Consider the following 21,992-nt stretch of genomic DNA (forward strand, 5'->3'; position numbering starts at 1 on the left):
ATAGGAAAGTACACAAGAAATCAAATCATTGCAACAGCATCATCAAAATTATCTATTTATATTTTTCAGCTGTGAAAGCGAAGAATGTCGTGTCACTAAGTGTCAACAAAGTGTTTGTGGAGCCAGGGATTGGCATTGGAGGCGCATGGCGTACTGACGTCAATAACCCACTCTACGTTGGAGGTCATCCTGAAATTGAGAAACTTTATGGCCAACACCGTCTGGACACAGCCCAAAACTTCATTGGGTGCATCAGGGACATTGAAATCAACAGCAATGGCAAGCCAGAAGACTTTCCAATCACTGTCGATAAAGCATACGGAAATGTTACCGTCGGAATCTGTTCGACCATTTAGGAAAGATACAGATCTTGAAACAATTATGACTGAAATTTAAGGAATCTTAATTTATTTTATTTTCACACAAACCATTTTAACACATTACTTTCAATTGGGCCACACTTTGCAATAAGGGACCACTATCTCTGGCTCTCTCATAAAAGCACTTATCTGTATAGGGAAACCAATGGCATGTATGTTGTTTCTAAAATGGACCAGGAATAGTGGTTCCTTATAGCAAAATGTAATCCAATTACCTCATGGATAAATTTAAATCTTCCCTCCCTCCAACTGTGGAGCAGCTTTCGGCCAACAGTTGCATGTTTTATCTGGTTCCTAATTATTTTAAGAGATTTTAAGGTTTAAATTGGACCATAAGAAACTAAATTTTTTGGCTTATCCATAAAAGTAACTGTCAACATGAGAAAACGAACGGCACATCAACTGTGAAACTTCCAAACAACGTATGTCAGTTTATGATGTTGCAAACTTCCTGTCATACTTGATCTTTTAAATGGATAACTACTCAACGGCAATACTTTAAAACTTCCATGATTTTTCTTCTCAATGCAAAGCAAATTTTGATAAAACTTCCAGGAATGATATGATTTTTTCTCCATTGAAAAAAAAAGTAGGAGCAGAAATGAGATGCGTGGTTTGGGAGTTTCACCCTTGAAATATAGTTTTTAAAGATAGCCAGGAATAGTGGTTCACTATTGGAAGATATAGTCTAATTATAAACGTTTTTTGTAAAGCTAACGAACAAAATAAAAAACTAGCATAAAACAGGAATTAGAAAATTGAGAAGAGACAGTCTTGTTTCCTGTCAGTAAACTAAAAGGAACATTGTTTAACATATTCGAACATTTTTAGAAAATTTTGGAAAATGTTAGGTATGGTAATATTCGTAAAAATCTCTATGCATTCAGTACCTATTTTATAGAAGAAAATTTTCTATTGCCTCACTTTGATCTCTCTGATACTCTTTAGAAACATTTTGTTACAATAAATTTTTCTCGTTTTCATCCTTTTTTTCTTCTTTTGAATGATGAAAACTCCTTTGCAAAAATGGCATTTAAGATAGCTACCTAGGCTGTAGTATTGATTTACTCTCATTTTGGACCAAAAAGTGAGATTGACTTTAATTGGAAGGAACTGAGTATGTGGAAGCATCTACCTATGCAAGTAAATTTATAATTTAGTAGCATGGTATCAAAGGGAGTCTCTCAGGAGTGACTGGATGATTTTTTCAAAAGGAAAATTTTGATCTTTTAAAAGTTCCAAATTGAATTTTAAACAATGAAAATGAAGCTTTAATTCAAAGATTGAATATATTATTATTTAACTCACAGGACTGCAGATTACAAAATGCAGAATGTAGGAAAAAAATACGATAAATTTCTTCACTGACTTTTACTTTTCAGAGATTATGTAAATAAATTCGGAACATTCACTGTAAGAGGCACATTGAGTGTGGGGTGCCATAAACAAAATGGAACACAGGGCTATTCGGAAATACCAAAGTACATCCAGAGGTTCAGGAGGGCTGAGAAATATGTTCCATTGCATTCAACAATCAACTAAGAATTATTTCAAATTTTCTGGGCTGAAAATAAATCCATTATTATCTCCTAAAAAAATTATTCCGGTCATCTTTTCATAAAATTTCATCACTGATAGATGACTCTCATAAGACGTTTGCTCCTCCTCCTTGTTTCCTGGAAGATCAATTTCTACAAGGAGTTCTCAAATTACCAATTCCTGGAGTGGGAAATTCCCTCTTTTATTCCTAGTATGTGTATGATTATTTTCAAAATGGATGAAAAGTCGAGTGTATTTTTCCAGTACCTAATTTATTCTTGCTTTAATTCATAAGATAAGAGTTGTACAAAGATATACAAGTAGTCTTAAATGTACATAGAAACAAACATTGCTATTCCTAAATAAATCTTAAAGCAATATATATGGCATCATTACAGGATTTTACTTTCTCGCTCCCCTAGGGTAGAGGAAGTATTGTCTATTATTGTCCTAATCATCATGCCATAGCATTTTGTTTAAATCGATTGGCATAAGAGCACGAAATAGTATCCACTAATTTCTCATACCCATATTACAATTTTCACCAATCTACAAGGTTCAAGAAATTAATTACAAATGCAAATATCTACCTATTTAAAGTTCTTTTTTTTTTCTTTTTCTATTTTTTAAATTTGTTGATCAATGAGAAAACCATTTCAATAACAGAATTTAGAGCCACTTGACGTGAAACAGCAGTTGAACAATGGCAATAAAAATACTGCGCAAAACTTTCAAACAATGACTTTAGAAAACACAGATTGAGGGAGCAATGTAGTTTATCCTACAAAATATCAAATCTCCTCTTCATTATGGAACATGATTACAAACAATACAATAGGTACAAATATGTATTGGCATCGTAGGATTCGACACTAATTTCAATTTAATTTTTTTCCCCCTTTTAATCGAAAATCAAGAAAAATCGATTGAGGTGAAACGTACTACATTTTCGGGGTCAAATTTGAAAAAACTCCGATCAAGATGAAACAAAACAGGTTCCCTGTAAAATTACCCGCTAAGTCCTATTTTTGGGTTTAACGTGGTCCACTAGTTCACCGAAGCCCGCAAATCACGAATGAGGACACGGGACCATACCGGAATTAGATCATCAAAGACGGTCAGAAACACTAGTTTTTGACCATTTCGAGCAAGTTTGAATATCCGCGATTTTTCGCGATTGTCAAGACGGGTCGACTCGTGGAGCAATTTGGACCTTAAATTCGGACTCCTCGACTCATTTTACAGGGGACCCACTTCATTTTGGCCCGATCGGAGAACTTTCGATTTTGACCCTAAAAATTTAGTCCATGTAACCCCTGTCCATTTTTCTAGATTTTGAACGGGGAAAAAAAATTCGAGATTACAGTCTTATTCTATGTAGTTGAAGGCGCTGAATCGATTGCGCATGGTTCCGAGGCGCAGCGAGGCCTCCTGAGCCGAGAAACTGTCAAAAACGAGTGTTTCTGACCCTGCTGCAAAAGTGCGTTTTTCGTCGGTAACGCGGTCCGGCGGACTCGCGGAGCTTTTCCGACCGGAAAATCGGACTCAGCGGATCATTTCCAAGCGGACTAGCTTGGTTTCGGCTCGATCGGAGAAATTTCGATTTTGACCCTAAAAATTTAGTCCATGTAACCCCTGTCGATTTTTCTCGATTTTCCATGGAAAAAAAAATTCCGAGATGAGTGTCGAATCCTGTGTACTTTGAGGCGTAGAATCGATTGCGCGTGGTCCCAAGGCTTCCGGAACCAAGACACAGTCAAAAACGAGTGTTTTTGGCCATCTCGAGCAGGCTCGAATATCCGCGATTTTTCGCGATTGTCAGGACTGGTCGACTCATGGAGCTTTTTCGATGAAAAGAGAATTCCGTGATTCGTGTCGAATCCTACGTAGTTCGAGGCGTAGAATCGATTCCGCGTGGTCCCGAGGCTCACCGGAGCTTCCTGAGTTGAAAAACGGTCGAAAAAGAGCGTTTTTTGGCCATCTCGAGCAAGCTTGAATATCCGCGAATCTTCGCGATTGTCAGGACGGGCCGTTTCGTGGAGCATTTTGGACCGCAAATTCGGACTTCTCGACTCATTTTACAAGAGATCCAATTCATTTCGATCAGATCGTAGAAATTCCGATTTTGACCCTAGAATTTTAGTCCATGTAACCCCTGTCGATTTTTCTCGATTTTGGACGGGGAAAAAATTCCGAGATTAGCGTCGAATCCTATGTACTTTAAGGCGTAGAACCGATAGCGCATGGTCCCGACGTTTCCGGAACCGAGGACACGGTCAAAAACGAGTGTTTTTGACCAATTCGAGCACGCTCGAATATCCGCGATTTTTCGCGATTGTCAGGACTGGTCGACTCGTGGAGCATTTTTGACCGGAAATTCGGACTCCTTGACTGAATATGAGAGAAGTCCTCGAACCATAGACTCCATTTTCGAGGTCAAATCCGAAGACCCTCGGATCAGGCCGAAACGAATCTGATCCCCTTTAAATACCCTCTGAGCCCAATTTTTGGGTCGAGAATGTTCCACAAGTTCATTTGAGCTCACAATCGGCGGATTAGACGGGTCCGGATCGAAAATGGATCCTGGAAAACGGTCAAGAGCATTTTCGATGGAAAAAAAAATCGAGATTAGTATCGAATCCTATGTGCTTGGAGGCGTGAAATTGATGGCGCGTGGTCCCGAGGCTCGGCGAGGCTACCTGAATCGAGATACGGTCAAAAACGAGTGTCTTTGGCCATTTCGAGCATGCTCGAATATCCGCGATTTTTCGCGATTGTTAGAACGGGCTTGACCGTTTTGGACGGAAAATGGAGTCCATTATTCAAGGACTTCTCTCATAATCAGTCGAGGAGTCCGAATTCAGGCCCAAATTGCTTCACGAGTCGGCCCGTCCTGAGAATCGCGGATATTCGAGCATGCTTGAGATGGCTAAAAACACTCGTTTTTTACTGTGTCTCGGTTCTGGATGCCTCGGGACCATGCGCAATTGATTCTACGCCTCAAACTATGTAGGATTCGACACTTATCTCGAAATTTGTTCTCCTGCCCAAAACAGAGAAAAATCGACAGGGGCTACTTGGACTATAATTCTAGGGTCAAAATCGGAAGTTCTACGATCTGACTGAAATGAAGTGAATCCTTTGTTAAATGAGTCGAGAAGTCCGAATTTGCGGTCCAAAATGCTCCACGAATCGGCCCATCCTGACAATCGCGAAAAATCGCGGATATTCGAGCATGCTCGAGATGACCAAAAACACTTGTTTTTGACCGTGTCTCGCTTCAGAAAGCCTCGGGACCATGCGCAATCGATTTTACGCCTCAAAGTACATAGGATTCGACACTCATCTTGGAATTTTTTTTTGCATTGAAAATCGAGAAAAATCGACAGGGGTTACGTGGACTAACATTTTGGGGTCGAAATCGAAAGTTCTCCAATTGGGCTGCAATGAGGTGAGTCCCCTGTAAAATGAGTTGAGGAGTCTGAATTTTTGGTCCCAAATGCTCCACTGGTCGAACCGTCCTGACAATCTCGAAAAATCGCGGATATTCGAGCATGCGTGAAATGGCCAAAAACACTCGTTTTTGACCGTATCTCGGTCCAGGAAGCCTTGCCGAGCCCTGGAAGTGAACTGTGCGCAATCGATTCTATGCCTCGAAGTACATAGGAGTCGACTCTGACCTCGAAATTTTTTTCCAGTCCAAAATGGAGAAAAATCAGCATTGACATATGAACTAAATTTTCGGGGCGAAATTGCAAAATTTTTATCAGGCTGAAACGAAAATGGTCCCCTGCTAAATGACCTACTGAGTCTGACTTTCGGATCTAAAATGCTCCACATTCACTGGAGCTCAGAACTGGCGAATAAGGGACCGGATCCGAGTCTGGGGAGCAACGCTGCCGTGCTAAGGAAGAACGCCGTATGAACCTTTAGGCGTTGCCAAATTTCTCCTAACAAATCATTAGTTTTCAGGAAAATTTTTGAATATTTGCCTACCAATTTTTCAAACAATTTTGTTTGGGATTTGATGTAAAACTTCTGAAAATTTCAAGGAAAGATATTCATAATTTCCTCAAAAATGAACATTTTATCGAAGGAAATTTGGCAACTTTCGAATGTTCATACGGCGTTCTTCCTTAGCATGGCAGAGCGGCAATCAATTCTACGTCTCCAACGTACGATGTACGAGGGTTTAGTGTGTTATCTCGAGATTATTTTTTATCAGAAATCGAGAAAAATTGACCCGGGGTTTAAATGGACCTAATTTTCAGGGTCAAAATTGAAAGTTTTCCAATTGGGCTGAAACGAAGCTAATCGGGGATTAGCTTCGTCAATATTCGTCTATATATTTATATATAACTTCGTCGAATTTACGGGGCGTAAAATCAGTAGCTAGATCCGATTTTCTAGTATAAAATCTCATCATCATCATCATCAGCATCATCATCATCATCATCATCATCATCATCATTATCAAAGGAGCATAAAGAGCGCGAGACTCTTTAACTATACTACAACTTCGGGTTTTCCATTTGGGTAGCTTTCATTTTTTGTCTTGGTTTAATTTAAATAATAAGTCATTTTGAGGGCTCTGAAACCGTTTTCCAGGATCCATTTCCGGTCCAGACCCGTTTAATCCTAAAGTTGTGTGCTCAAGTGAACTCGTGGAATTTTTTAGACCCAAAAATTGGACTCGGCAGGCCACTTTATACGGGATCAGCTTCGTTTCAGCGTGATCGGAAGTTCTTCGAATTTGACCTCGAAAATGGAGTCCATGAACCTAACTCGGGGTGATTATCGAGTTTACCTATGGTTCTTGCCTAAGGTAGTTTCCAGAGATTCAATTTTGCGTTTCTGTATTCAAATTTAATTAAATTTTCAATTTTTCTATATTTTCAATATCACAATTATACAAAAAAGTAGAAGCCATTCCAACCTTTCTGCGCCTTTTCGGTTGGGGCAGATTGGAATAATTTTTTCTTTTTCCTAAAATTAAAAATTGTGATTTTTAAGGCAATGCCACATTCAAATTTAAGGATCAACCGGTAAGGAACATTTTAACTTTTGAACGATAAAATTCACAGAATCATTCATTTTCTGCAATATCTCTCTTAATTTTTCGCATCACTCAATATTCTTTTGATATGCCAATGAAGAGAGACAGATTGTTTTAATTTAAGAAATTTTGCATTAAAGAATTTATATACTTCTGCACGTCTAAAATATTTTCTTGAACCTTGCTTGTCTGCTTGGGGTAAGCAGAAACAATAAAATGGTTGAGTAATTGCGTAAAATGACTATACTCATCATGGTCTGATCACAACATTTGAAACAATGTCTCGGCAAAGTATGGAAAGTACAGCAAAGTATGTGCCTAACTGCATGAAATATTTCTCCTTGAAAGCAATTTTGGTTTTGTCTTGGCAAAAAATGCTTTAAATACTTATTCAGTGAAGGAGCAATAGTCCTGAAGGGTTCACTTCCTTGAAGTATTTAATGTCAAAAAATAAAAACAATGTTTTTTTTTTGCTAGGATGGTTTAATAAAAAAGAGAGAAAAGAACATATTCCGCTTCAATATAGAAAATGACAAAAATAAATTGTAAAGAAACAAAAGCATGAAAAGCAGATTTGAAATATAATGACAGAAAAATATGAGGAGACACATAGAGGAATGCTCAGCATTGACAATTTTCTTTGCTGGGATTTGGTAAATCAAGGACTTTTCATTGACTGATTTTGAGGGCAATATTTTAAATCTGCAAAGAAAAAATGATAAATAAAACGTTTGAAGAATTCATTGACAGATATTTATATAAGGTAATCAAACAGAAAGATCTTAGCTGAGACACAGCACTTTTTAAGTGTAGTTACTCACATGCGTCTTTCATTTCGGCAAGAAAGACAGATTCTAGTTGATGATACAATTTATACACTTCCCTCATTTATAATGACATTCAGAATGAAATTTTCGGTTCTTTACTGTAAATAAAACCTTACATCTAGAGAGGGAGAATACCTATACACTATTTACAGATGATACATAGGAGCCTTTGAAACAGCGTTTAAGGATTTTCTTTTGTGAGAGGCAGAAATTTGGCGGAGAGAACGAACAGTTTGAACAGCGTACAAGAAATAAGAAATAAAGAGAAAGGCTGAGCCTTTTGACACAATCGTCATATTACAAAATAAATATTGAAAATAAATAATATAAAAAGTACGGATACATAGTGTGTTTCCTGCGGAATAGATTATAACTCTTTACTGCATGAATATACAAAACTTACGACAACTGACAGTTGGAATGCAGTAACTTAGCAGCCAGAAAATTAGACATAGAAGTAATTAGGGAAAAAATGGGGGAAAGAAAATAATTAAAAGCATCTCTGCGAGGGGGAAAAATGCTGCTCCGAAAAACATCCAGCACACTGACGGATAAAACTCTAGGTCTCTTTGAAAATAAAAGAAAATGGAGGAAGGTGCTTGGAACGCACTTTTAAAAATTCAGAAAAAAAAATTAATCACTGAATGAAAATTATAATTTACAGGTAAAAATGCATTTTAACAACGATTGAAAGGTGCAATTGTGCAACACTTATTTTGCATTATTATGTTCAGAGAATAGATAGTCGGAGAGGATAACATATATAGAATCTTCGGCTGCAGTTACGCAGATCTTATTTAGGAACAAATTTTTCATGATTTTCACCAAAATCTTGGATAGGCTATGAAGTTTGAATGGCACTCCTTTCATCAAAACTAACTCGTTGAAAATTAAGGCGGAAAATCTTGAAAAGTTGAGGGCATTATCATTTTTTCTCTTACAAGTCTGTTGGAGTGGTTGGGAAAAAGTAGAGAAAAACTATGAACATGAGTTGCGCAACTTACTAGAGAAAAGGTATAGCAGCAAAGATAATCAAAAATTTTTGGACCTTACGTCTAAAGCTGTTTGAATGTTACAAAATTCTAGTGGGTGACTGGCAGCTTCCCACTCCATACAGACTGCTAGTGCCACAACTTTTCTCATCCGAATACTACATGGTTCCTCTGATGTAAAAGCATATCTATATCTTAACGTGAGCCCCGAAAAGCATGAAGTTACATGGACTACAGGGCTTGCATGGAAATTGAGATACGCCCCTACATAGAGGAGCAACGATTAGTGAGGCAGCTTTCATGAAAGAGGAAAACAACTAGAATTTTGGTGCTAATTGTAAAACGTAAATGACACTAGAGGCAATTAACAAGAGATAATACTAACAGTGCAAAAATGCAAACAAGTTGCCATTTTTAGTTTGTTGATCTCGGAGATAAATGCATACTTCCAGTGACATGTGCTACAATTCACCATAGCATAATACCAAAATTCTGAGGGATCACAGGTAAATTCTTTCATGCAAAGTTGGCTCTAATACTTTGGTTCAAATTTACAAACCCAGCTTGAAATTCACCACGATTCTCTAAAAGCGAGCGCTTGCCAAAGAATTCAGACCCTAAAATTTAGGAACCGACTGAGGTTCGGTTGCAACCAAAATTTTGAGAAAGTTTCCAAAATGTTTAAAGAGTTGAGCATGTACCAAAAATGCAATCACAGATGAGGATAAAAATTTACACAAAGGAGGAGATTCCACCGATTGGATTTTCTAATTTTTATTTGTTACATCTTCCGATCTGGGAGGAATGTATTATGCTAATCAACAATGAAAAATTCTCTATCAAAGAGTTTCACCCATTCAAAATTGCGTAGAGACTGTAATTACAAATTTTACTAAAGTTTACAAGTTTCAATAATTGTACTAATGTATCGCTAATTTGTAAGCTCATTGAATGATGAATTTGACCTGGAGGCTGCAGCATATCAGCGCTAAAAAATTTGACCTCATTGGGTTGGACCAGAGAGTGCAGTTTTTTCTCTGTCTGCATTTTAACTTTTTTTTCAAGTGCTGCAGCTCATATCAACGGCTGAACTCTCAGAACACATATTTCAAAATTTACACTCTTGGATTATTTTTTTCCTCATGAAAAAAACCCAATTTTACATTTGAAAATTTGCAACATCAATAGTTGAGACATGTGCTCTCAAAGTTCAGACATCAATTTGCAACACAAATCTTGATGGAATTTAGTGAAGCTATTCACTAGAGAAACTAATAAAAAGAGCCTAGAAAATTTCCTAACTGTGGCAGCACTAGTAAGGACGGTAAAATTCTTGGAAACAACTCAATTAGCAGAAAGGTTTTTTGTCTGTTACACCAAAATTATATGATTAGTCCTAATATCATTAAGACTGCTTGGACTAAAACTATCAAGAGCAGAAAGTTCCGTGCTGTTTTGATGAATAAAATGAATAGTAATGACGACACTAATGCCTTCCAGAGACATTTTTGATGGGTTTCCCACATCCATCGGGTGTACGAATGCAACAGAAAAAACCACCCTGCTGACTCGAGAACAAAAAATAATTACAAAATACACAGATTAGAAACTAGTGGAAACAAAAAGTGATTGCACTTGATACGTATTCGATTCCTAATCACAAAATTCCTTCCTTGATCCTTTCGTATCGTCACAGTGCCAGGAACTGAACCGTTGGGCGATTTCAGCCTTCGATTTTGCGCTGCGGCTACCGTTACGAAGAGGAGGAAGACTTGAGCTCTTTGCGTTTGGTTGCAGTGGAACCTCACGAACTTGCGCTCAACTTCTCGAACCGGCTGCAAAGGTTGGAGTCTGAACTCGAGGTGGTGAGAGCCACAGGTTTAAGGACTAATTGTGAGTCGGATGCTTTTTCTGCCTGCAGGTTACACTTGCCTTCCCACTTGGCGCGCCCACTTGCATGTGACTGTAACAAAAAAAAAATAAACGATGATGAGCATATTACGTTTCAATTGAAACCTCTTTCAGTATGGTCATTATCTCCTTCCTAGACAATATTAAGAAAAAAATAATATGGATTCAGTACTGTAGGAAGAGTGCAATGATGAGGATAGCATTTTGTTTCTTCATCATTTGGATGGCATTTTGCAAAAAGGAATCAAGAGCGTTCCAATGCTGCTAAGATTTTGCAACTTTTTTCACCTTAAAAATATATACTGACCATCGAAACAGGTTTTATCTTCACTCCTAATCAACTATGAATTGGACGTATTTCTATCAAACGGAACTATGTGCATTATGACGTGAGCTCTGTCATGCATGTATCTTTATGGGTCTCAGGGCTCATGTCTGAATGCACATAGTTCCGTTTGATAGAAATACGTCCAATTTAAGACGAAAATTATCTTTGTAAATTTAATTTTTTGCATGATTTCAGTAATGTTTTTGGAAAGAATGTAAGTTGTACAATCCTGGCAACATTGGAATGCTCTGGGTGTCCTTCTTGGAGTGAATTCTTTCAACAGATTGGATTAAAAAAATTGCAAGCTAATCTCGTATTCAGAGGGAATTTTGAGGTCTACAAGTATGCACATCAAAGAATTAAAAAACGTCAGAACGATTCATATTCACTATTGAAAAAGAGATAACAGTAGGAAACAACAATCTTTAATGAAAAAAACTTTTAAGAATTTTTAGTTGTAAAAAATAAACCCTAGAGCGCTGATTGTTTTCTAAATATATTGGACTTCCCAACTATGTTAATTATTATAATATACTTGTGATAGCCTCACTGACGCTCAAATTAATCCCTGAAATTTGAAGCTAACTTATCAAATATTGAGCCTCTTCCAATTGGACGTATTTCTATCAAACGGAACTATGTGCACTATAACGTGAGCCCTGTTATGCACATATTCTTATGGGTCTCAGGGCTCATGTCTTGATGCGCATAGTTCCGTTTGATAGAAATACGTCCAATTGAATTAATCATTCTCAAAAAGACTTAAGCGTCAGAAATGAAAATGCAAGTAAAAACTGTATTAATCGACCCACTTTGAACCTTAGATTAAGTAATAATGTGATTAATTAATAGAATGCTTTCATATTTTTGAGCTACGAGATTTAAAATGGATCGATTTAAAGGATTTTTGTTTTGTTCCTGTTTGTTAACAATGGCACTTACGTCTTTTGAAGAGTGACCGATTCAACTGAAGGCATTTGATACCTAAGTTTATACTAAACCGACCATTTTCATCATGTGTTTTCCTCATTGCTTTAGATATTTAATAATATTTCTAATTTTACTGCTTATAATATCTACGTCTAAATAGAAACTGGCGAGACGTCTTATCATTTTAATTTTAACTAGCTGGCCTAGTTGGATCTTTGATCAATCATTAACCTTCAAATTGACCTTTGAGTCAAACTTGAAGTTACATTAGTGATAGGCGTAGTAGTTTTCAAATCTACGATTCAACAACTTCTCTTCACGCTGGCCAGTAAACCAGCCTGTCCACCTGACAGGGAGTTGATTGCACAAGAAACCAGTTTTCATGATGACAATTAGCGTAAATTAAATGTGCACGCTCTTGCTGAGGAAAGTTGCAAATTTTAAAATCATTTTTAGGGACAAAATAAGAAGAGTTAGGATTAGTACCTTGCGATGTAACTACTTTCATCCCACAAAGAAAAATTTTCAAGTATTAGCGAATGAACTCTTAAACTTTTCTACAATTCAAGAGAAATGATGTTTGCAAAATTTAAATTTTTTCTCTTTTCATTCGTGACAATCAACTAAAAAAGGAAAACTTGTGCTGAATTCGCAAATTAGTGTACTTGAGATTTTAGTGACATACCATGGTAAGATCTCTCTTCCAAACTGATGAGCATCTTCCACTGCACAGAGGGCAAGGTCGCTCCAGCGAGTATCCACCACATTCAGAACAGTCTAGTGATACATGATCATCAACCCAGCTCACTCCACATCTGTGACAAAGAGAAAATTTTGATTAATCTATGATGAAACGAAAAATCGTTTAAAAAAGTGATGTACACCACATTCCGTTACCACACCATTTTGTCCGTCAAAAATGAAAGGTATTTTAAATTAAATTACGAAAAAAATGGTCTGAAAATTCTGGAGGAAAAAGATTTACAACTTTCGAAATAAATCCGCATTTTATCAAAGGAAATTTGTCAACGCCTAGAGGTTTGTACAGCGTTTTTCCTTAGCACGGCAGAATACTGGTTCCTATATTTCCTGGGATCATATGTAATCAGAAATTTCGTAACCTTTGAAATTTTTTTTTCACCCTTGTGAACTGGATACGTATCGTTATTCATCCGTCCTGATTAGACGTGTGGCAATGATTTCAGCAATGGTATGGCATGGTTGTCTCTGTCAAATACCTGATGCTTGCATTTCGGTTCAACGGAATTAATTATTTCCGGCAATCTATGGACAATTACCACGTTTTGTATTCCTTCCAATAATGTCTCCTTCGCGTCTGTTTAACTCCCCTTCAAAATTAGATGATACAATTACTGTGAGTTAGGACCACGGGAAATTGCATACTCTGCGGTTTTAAGGAGTTACTCTCATAAAATGCAAAATGCAGTCAATTGCATGATTCATTCCATGAGAGTAACTCCTAAAAACCGCAGAGTATGCAATTTCCCGTGGTCCTAACTCACAGTAATTGTATCATCCAATTTTGAAGGGGAAATGGCCAGAACCTCTCCTTTCATGATACTTTCAACATTTCTGGTCTCTACTGATGGTAGACACCCTGCAGAAGCTCCGTTCGAAAGTATACCCGTGCTGCCTCGCCAAGGAAGAATGCCGTATGAATATTCGAGAGTTGCCAAATGTCCTTCGATAAAATTTCTATGTTTGAGGAAAGTTATGAATATTTTTTCCTTCAAATTTTCCGGAACTTCAGGTGACATTATGAACAAAATTATCTAAAAAAATTGGAAGGAAAATATTCATAAGTTTACCAGGAGATTCGTGTTTCATCAAAGGGAATTTGGCAACGCCTGAAGGTTTATACGGTGTTTTTCCTTAGCACGGCAGATGGTTACGTGCTGAAGATGGGACTTACGTGAAGCAAGAGTTGAGCTGAAGCCGGAGTTCCTCGATGGAGAGCACATGATCGGCAGGGTTGCAGTAGCCGTTGAGCTCGTCCAGGGAGCAAATACTGTTGTAGCTTTGGCTCCTGTCGGACAGGGAGCTGCTGGGGTGAAGGCTCGTCAAAGACATGGCTGACACTGCAACACACAAAAAAATAACGAAACGTTAGTCAGTCTTTCGGGAGCAACGAAAAAATCCAAAAATTCCTTGCATTTTATAGCCCAACGATTAAGTTACGCTGTCGTGCTGAGGAAAAACGCCGCAAGAACCTCCAGGCGTTGCCAAATTTCCTTCGGTAAACCACGAATTTTCGGGAAAATTTGTGAATATTTTTCATTCAATTTTCCAGATAATTTTTTACACAATTTTGCCTAACGTTCCTGAAAATTTCAAGGAAAAATATCCATAACTTTCCTTAAAAATAAACATTTTATCGAAGGAACTTTGGCAAAACTCAAATTTTCATGCGAAAAATTTGTGAATATTTTTCTTTCAATTTTCCAGATAATTTTTTACACAATTTTGCCTAACGTTCCTGAAAATTTCAAGGAAAAATATTCATAACTTTCCTTAAAAATAAACATTTTATCGAAGGAACTTTGGCAATACTCAAATTTTCATACGGCGTTTTTCCTTAGTATGGCAGAGCGGGTCTCCAGCTTACACTCAGGAATTAAATCTTGAAGGATCTCGTCCAGTGATGAGGCGTGAATTATCGGTTGTCGATATCTCCCCATTTGCAGCTATGGTAAAGAATCGATTATGAAGGTGTTCGTTGCGAACGCCCTGCTTATTGATCCTTTTCCATAGGTTTAAACGTCAGATCAATCGATATATCGCAAAGCACGCCACGCCACAGTGGAAAAAAAAACACATTGGATCTAGAGTCCAGACTCTTGAAAACATTGACAAGAAAAAGGACTCTTGATTCTATCAGATTTAAGCTTAAATCAAAAGGAAATCCGCTCAAATTAAGAGGCTTGGTTCTTGATTTAAGCTTACATCTGATTGAATCAAGAGTCCTTTTTCTTGTCAATATTTTCAAAAGTCTGGACTCTAGATTCAATGTGTTTTTTTCCAGTGCACTGTTTGAAACAAGAAGATTCCCCGTTAAATCAACGAAAATTCTCGTCCTGGACTTAAAAATTGAATTTATATCAATCAAACAAACAGAGGATTTTGTATTGGCGCACGTGTGATGCCGGCCACGTGATCCTGTAAGAAAAAAAAGGAGCGAAGTTAAAAACTTCGGTCCTTCGGGATCGGGCAAACGAGGGAAAATATACGTAGGACACCCACGGTTCGATCCCTGAATGGGGTCGTGGGAGGGTGGTGGCGTAGATCCCTCCCAGGAAGCCCCTCGAGAGGGCACAAGCCGCGGCTCGCGGGTCGACCCTCATTCGCACGAATGAAGCTCAAAAAGTTGTAGTAACTTCCAGGGGCGGATCCAGCAATATGGCAACACCGGAGTCCCTACGTTTAAACCTGTGCTAAATAATCGATTCTCGTCAGAGCACCTGGTCCCTCCCAGAATCGATATATTTCCAAGGGTTTAAATGAAGAAAACCAATTTTCTGGATTCGCCAACCTGGATAACACACAATTTTTTCGTCCCCGACTCAAAAGCCAAACTGGAAACCCGATCACCAATTTGCCACCTCGTTTCCGCTCTCACAGGATCATCCGTGGACGAAAAGATTTCCTGGAATCATTAACCCGAAACCTGATGATTGCACGTTCGTGCTGTAGAAGAACGCCGTATGAACCTTCAGACTTTGCCACATGTCTTTCAGTAAAACCCTAATTTCCTGGGAAAATTGTTAAACAGGGTGTCTAGTACTTTTTAATTTTGAAAAATCCTGATATTCTTTGATATTTTATAGAAAATTCCTAATATTTTCCTGATTTTTCAACAAAGACGGCGCGACGACTCCTGGCACGGTAGGCAAAACGCAGTAAGGCTTCTCCGCTGAGGAGATTCGCGTAGGAAAAATTCCTGATATAACGTCCGATTTTTTCGATTTTCCTGATATTTTCCTGATCGGCCAAAATTCCTAAGATTTTCCAGTTTTTCCGATTTTTCCTGACGCTAGACACCCTGCATACGGTGTTTTTCCTGGGCACGGCAGGGATCCCGGAGCTATTTTCAGGGTCCCGAAGGAACTCGGAAGCGAAAAACTTCCGGAGCCTGGAAATAGAACCCCCTCCCTCGTGACCTCAAACCCAATATCCGACACCGCCGACGGAGATTCCCGGTGACGTTGGCGGCGACCGCGCGATATTGGACGTTGCATCCCCCGGGAGCGTGACAGCCACCCCCGTTTGTTGACGGTAGTAAGGCGTGGGCGTGACGTCGTGCGTGCGGCGCCCTGGCTGCGCACGCACTCCAGACGCCGCCGACGCCGTGTTGCGAAAGGTCAGTGACACGCCGCGCCGCGGGGGGCGCGGAGAGGCGGGGGCACCCCCGCATCGCTGGCCCCCGCGATTCACGGCTCGGGATGCGCTTCGGTGGAGGCGCGCGAAATCGTAGCGTACAGCGTTGCCATAATAGACGCATTTTATAAGTTTAATCGTGTGATATTGCGAATTTTGGGGTGAGATGAGGCAATGATATTGCGAATGTTGGGGTGAAATGAGACAATCATTTTGCGAATGTTGGGATGAAATGAGACAATAATACTGCGAATTTTGGGGTGAAATGAGACAATAATTTTGCGGATGTTGGGGTGAAATGAGGCAATAATATTGCAAATGTTGGGTGAAAAAAAGGCAATAATATTGCAAATGTTGGGGTGGAATGAGACAATAATATTGCAAATGTTGGGTGAAAAAAGGCAATAATATTGCAAATGTTGGGTGAAAAAAGGCAATAATATTGCAAATGTTGGGGTGAAATGAGACGATAAAATTGCGATTGTTGAAGTGAAATGAGGCAATTGGTGCGGTACGAGTGTCGAAAGGAAGGGCGTGCAAAATAAAATAATTCATGAGTATCTATAGCACTTAAGTCTTCGCTGGTTCCGGAAAATTTTCAGGAGGATTAGATGGAATTCGTCGGATACGTTCAGTGATGGAAAAATCTATCTGAATAAGCGTAAGTGTTCCAGATTTCACAATTTCGAAGACCATTACGCTTAGATTTCAGGGTAAGAAATCCAATCGTAGTGTGCCATTATCCAAAGCCAAAATTAACAAACTTCTTGAATATAATTTGAGAATGGGTTCCTTCTTACACATATTTGTAAACGAATGAAAAAAAATCAAATTATTTTATTCTCTATTTAATCAGATTCTATTTCCAAAACCCATATTTTCCTGAAAGGAAGAGGGGGGGGGGACGCTCGATGACCTAAAAAAAAAAAAATTGGACAGCTACAAACTGAAGAACCCATCATAACGAGTTTTTCCCCTCTTCAAAACGTTCTAATCCTGATAGTTTTAGTCTCCTGACAAATACGCCACGGCGCACAGCGGACGAGTCCATGGGAGAGGTCGGACAACATTTGGAAACTTTAAACGCTTAAAACTCCGTTTATACAAAACTTTGAGGTTCTAAAAGGGGTTCCTCGAAAAATATTCTACCAACAGAACCCCTTGATTTTTAAAATGTGACGAAATAAACGTCAAAAGTTGCAGTTTGAGTCACAAATTTCATGTCCAACCTCTCCGATTGACTCGATCCACTGTGCGGCGGGTCGGATAGTCAAAAAATTCAAGCCAGAGTCAACGAAAAAATAGAAAAAATCACGAGATAGAAAAAATAAAGAAAATGCCTGCATCCACGGGAACGACAAAAACCACAACCGAACAAACAGACTCACCGAGAGGCGGTTAAAACTCGTTCCACTTGAAGCCAGCGGGATCGAACTTGACCGAAAGCACAACTTTCGACCGAACTGGGACGCGAGGGACGAGCGGAGATGAGGCGCGCGACTGAGTGGACTGCGGGATCGAACGCCCGCCAGCGGCTCTGCTCCGACTGGGAATGAACCGGCGGCCAGTGCGCAGGGCAGCGGGAAACGGACCATCGTTGCCGCTGTTCCGCCGTCCGAAAGCTCCGCGGTCCTGGTCGCGTCAGTGGCGTGGCGTGCTCTGCGATACATCGATTGTTATTCATTAAAACCTATGGAAAAGGATCGATAATCAGGGTGTTCGCAGCGAACACCTTCGTAATCGATTCTTTATCGTAGGTTTAAATGGCAGAACAATCGATATATCGCAAAGCACGCCACGCCGCGGTCCTGGTCGGAGTGATAAAACGCGAGATCCGGCGTCGCGGGACGATTTTTCGGTCTTAGACTCCGGGCCAGGGTCAAAACCCTCGCGAAAAAAGGGAGGCCTCGTAAATTTGGAAGTTTTCTTCCCGTTTTCCTTATGGCACGAGGGAGCGATCCCTTATTCCGTTGATTGTGATGGGCTCCTCGGGCTTCTGGAAATAAATTTTGAAGGATTTTTTTCAGGGGTTGAAAATGGCGACTTTCCTCGATCGGCGATGTTGTCGAGGACTGACGGACGCTTGCAGGACGAAAAAGGCGAAAATTCGGGAAGGTTTCGACGTTTAATTACGGTCTCCGTTTGAGAAATTATGATGGTTTTTACGCCTAGAAATTTGCGAAGTTCCATCTATTTTCACGGCGACAGTAATTTTGCTACCCTTAAAATCTGCCTACTCTTAATGTAGATCACCCATTTCTAATTTTTCTAGTTGCATCAATGAATATAATAACACCCACGGGTGACACTGCGAGTTTTTTCCTCGATCTTACTTTGCAAAGAAAGTAACAAGGTTTTTTATTTATTTATTTATTTTTTTGAAGAGCTCCAAACTACCCACCCCACGAAACCTACGAGAAAAATTCACCGCTAAAAATAACGGACAAACTTTCTGGGTTTCCTCCTTCAAAAAAATTGCTGAAAGATAAAAACGCGAAACGTTGCTTTTTTCAATATCAATTCAGCTCTGTCAGCTTGAGCCGTTGATCACCTTCATATTATTTCATTTATTTCCTATTTTTGGAGGGTCGTCTGATTGAGGGCCCTCAGTAGGATTAAAATTTTCACCTGTTTATTTACTCAAAATGTCATCTTGCGATTGTCAGTCTTCACAAACATGTTAACCCTCTGTGGCATTCATCAATTTTGGGTCTCAGATGTTGGGAGACATAAATCTATTGTATATCTTTCGTAAACCCAAAAAGTCCCAAAGTTTTTCCTGAAAATTTCAAATTGTGGTAATCATTTTTCCAAAAAAGAAAACACTGATAAAAATTTGCAAAATCTTGCATCGGAAAAAATGGCAATTTTTGAAAACCCGAAAAAACCGCTGTTAAGGCCAAACAATACCATTCCTTAGGGTTAAAATCAGGGGTTAAAATAGGGTTGAAATTTCATGAAGAATAAAATCTTGAAATTTCACGTGAAATATTTCATGAAGTTTAGGAAATTCATGAAAGCTATTGAAAAATACAGATTCCTTTTCATGTTTCGCAACATGTAAACATTGTGACTTTCCTCTTCTATTGCGTGTTTGAGTGCGGGTTGCTTACTCTAGCCCCTAAAAAAATGATATATTTCATAGCCTTGTAAAATTTCATGAAATATTTCACTAAAATTTCCAATCTTTCATTCTTCCTTACGTTTCATGCCACCCTGGTTAAAATCTCTAATCAGGGGAACGTTTTCTTTACCTAAATTGTTTTACTTTCAGCTCTGCAGATTTTCTATCGTGGGGATTGCGTCTGAGGCTTCGGCGGAGAAAAAACTGGCAGAAAGCCACATTTTCCGATGAAAGACCCGTCCACACTCCGGGAAATTTCACCAGGCGATGCAACACGCACCGCCGCGACGCAGACACGCATTGAGCGAAGGGCATCGTCCGCCCTGCATGATGCAATAGTCGTCGACCCCTCCGTCGAACCAAATTTGGCGCCGAAGACGAGCCCCCGCCCCGCCGGACCGGGGCGGGGGTGGGGGATGGGGGCGGGGTCCACCGCCGAGGAAGCCTCCCCGCGCGATGATCGATAGGGATAAGCGTCCCCAGGACTCCCGCGCCGACAGGCCCCGGGAAGCCGCAATTCAGGGCGTTCACCTGCCCGAGAGACCGCTCGGCCGAACTCGGCAAACTTCGGTCGAGATCGGCGGCGCGCTTTTGGCGGGAAATTTGAAAGCTCCGCTCCTCGGACTTCGATGTTCCTAGAGTCCCTTTATACTGAGAGTCATGACAATGTGCATCCATTTCTGATTGGTTGCCGTATTTTAGGCCTCCACTGTGTCACAAACAGGAATAAAGATTACATTTTCACCGATTGCAAAGATTATAATCTAGAATGGACCGAGGAATTACGGGTTCGACAAGGAACAAACGGAATGAGAGAGGGAACGGAGAAAGGAAATTGAGAATGGGCCGATCAAAGATTACAAAAAACGTTCAATTTCTGTAATCTTTATTCCCGTTTGTGACTCCACGAGGGGGTGTTGTCTTGACTCTCAGTATAAAGGGACTCCAGATGTTCCCACCGCTTTGGAAGTAATTTCTTTCGACGGATTTTGTGATCTGCGCGGAAGATTTAGATTTTTGGAGTTGATTCTTTTCTAGGGTCGAATACTGGCAAAGAAGAATTGGGAACTTCCTGAAACTTGGGGGAGGGGGGGGGGGGGGGTTTGCGCCGTTGCGCGGGTCAATACGAGCCGGGTCAAGTTTAGCGCGGGAGAACAAGTGACGTCACTAACCCTCCTGCTGTCGGGTGGGCGCAGAAATTTAAGGAACCCTTCGGAGAAGAAACTTAATTTTAAACTCGTTTTCGCATCCTCATTCTCTCTTAGTTTATGGATGTTTCGATTGTCTACATTTCTTTATTTTTCCGTATTTGTTACTGCCGCACATTTTTCCAGTTCTTTTACATTATTAAATTAAACGAAATCAAATTAAATTAGAAATGCTGAAAAATAAATATGATATAAATGTCATTAAACGAGAAAAGAGCTTTATGCTAAAGGGAAAGATGCGATAAAGTATTAAATCAAGAAAAACTGGATGCAAACGGACTGAGTGCAACGGTTCTTTTCTATTTGATTCATCCGTACATAGTTCCTTTAGCATCAATACGTCCACATGACAAAAATTGAACAGGGCGTCTACTAATATTTCATTTTGGATTTTCCTGATATTTTCTGCTATTCAGGAAAAAAAATCATGATTTTTTGGGCAGATAAAATGACACTTGTCTATTGTCTAATTCAAAAAATCAACACATTTGATTAATTGAACCAAATGCTCGAAAAAAGCTTGGAGCACACCGAATTTCCTCATCAATGACCGATTTTCCTGTTTTATTTCCGATTTTTCCAGATGACATCAAATTTCCTGATAATTTCCGGTTTTCACTGATGGTAGACACCCTGACATATTTCTTTTATATTTAATGCATTTTCACATAGTTCCTTTCAGCATCAATAGTCCAACCGGCAAAAAGTAAAGTGAATACGTTTGGATAAAAAGAGAGGAAAAAATTAATCGCCAAAAAAAATGTAAAAATGTAAAAGTAAACTACTCTGTTCTTTGCAACATCCACTTTATTTTTTAAATTTAGTTACAATGTGTAAAATTCTAATGTGTAGAAGTTCAGAATAAATGCTTATTTAAAAAAAAAAAAAAAAAAAAAAAAAAAAAAAAAAAAAAACCCAAGGTAAATTTTCCCGGGCGGCCCAGACCCCTTTCCGCGTTGCGACCCAGCCCCACAAACCCGCCGAACGCACCCCACCTTCATCTCCGCGCTGATCGGGTCGATACGCTGCCGAGCTGATCAAAAACCACTTATCTGCAGTGACGTTCCCGTTGGGGTTGCGTGGTTACTGCTTGCGCAGCGGATCGTGGGGCGGGGGTGCGCGCCGGGATGCGAGCTGCGTTTCGCGATTCCGGGTCGCCACCCCCGCCAACCCTTCATCCCTCCCTCGTGACCCACTTATGACCTGGCCCACCATGCCGCCCCGGCCGCGACCCCGAAAAGGAAAAGTGAGTCAAGTGAACCCGGGATGCGTGTCAACCTCAACCCGGCGAGGCGTTCCCGG

The 21,992-nt window shown here is 39.6% G+C and overlaps 2 protein-coding genes across 3 annotated transcripts in view; one reads left to right on the forward strand and one right to left on the reverse strand.

Annotated features, from left to right (window-relative positions):
- LanA (laminin subunit alpha) overlaps positions 1 to 2,311 on the forward strand; it is a 59,173-nt gene extending 56,862 nt beyond the window's left edge. The window contains exon 39 of the mRNA XM_019040498.2: positions 70 to 2,311. Within this exon, the coding sequence (XP_018896043.2) occupies positions 70 to 356 (287 nt within the window). The 3' untranslated portion in view covers positions 357 to 2,311. The remainder of the gene's footprint in view (positions 1 to 69) is intronic.
- Positions 2,312 to 7,437: 5,126 nt separating this feature from the next.
- The window catches only part of Pino (protein pinocchio), a 329,206-nt gene continuing 314,651 nt past the window's right edge, over positions 7,438 to 21,992 (reverse strand). For both annotated transcript variants that reach the window (XM_019040487.2, XM_019040488.2), the window contains exons 3-5: positions 13,897 to 14,062; positions 12,649 to 12,778; positions 7,438 to 10,757 (exon numbers count right to left, since the gene is read on the reverse strand). In XM_019040487.2, coding sequence (XP_018896032.2) covers positions 10,599 to 10,757; positions 12,649 to 12,778; positions 13,897 to 14,062 — 455 coding nt within the window. In that variant the 3' untranslated portion in view covers positions 7,438 to 10,598. The remainder of the gene's footprint in view (positions 10,758 to 12,648; positions 12,779 to 13,896; positions 14,063 to 21,992) is intronic.

The sequence above is a fragment of the Bemisia tabaci genome, chromosome 10, assembly GCF_918797505.1.
Source record: "Bemisia tabaci chromosome 10, PGI_BMITA_v3".
NCBI classification, from domain to species: Eukaryota; Metazoa; Arthropoda; class Insecta; order Hemiptera; family Aleyrodidae; genus Bemisia; species Bemisia tabaci.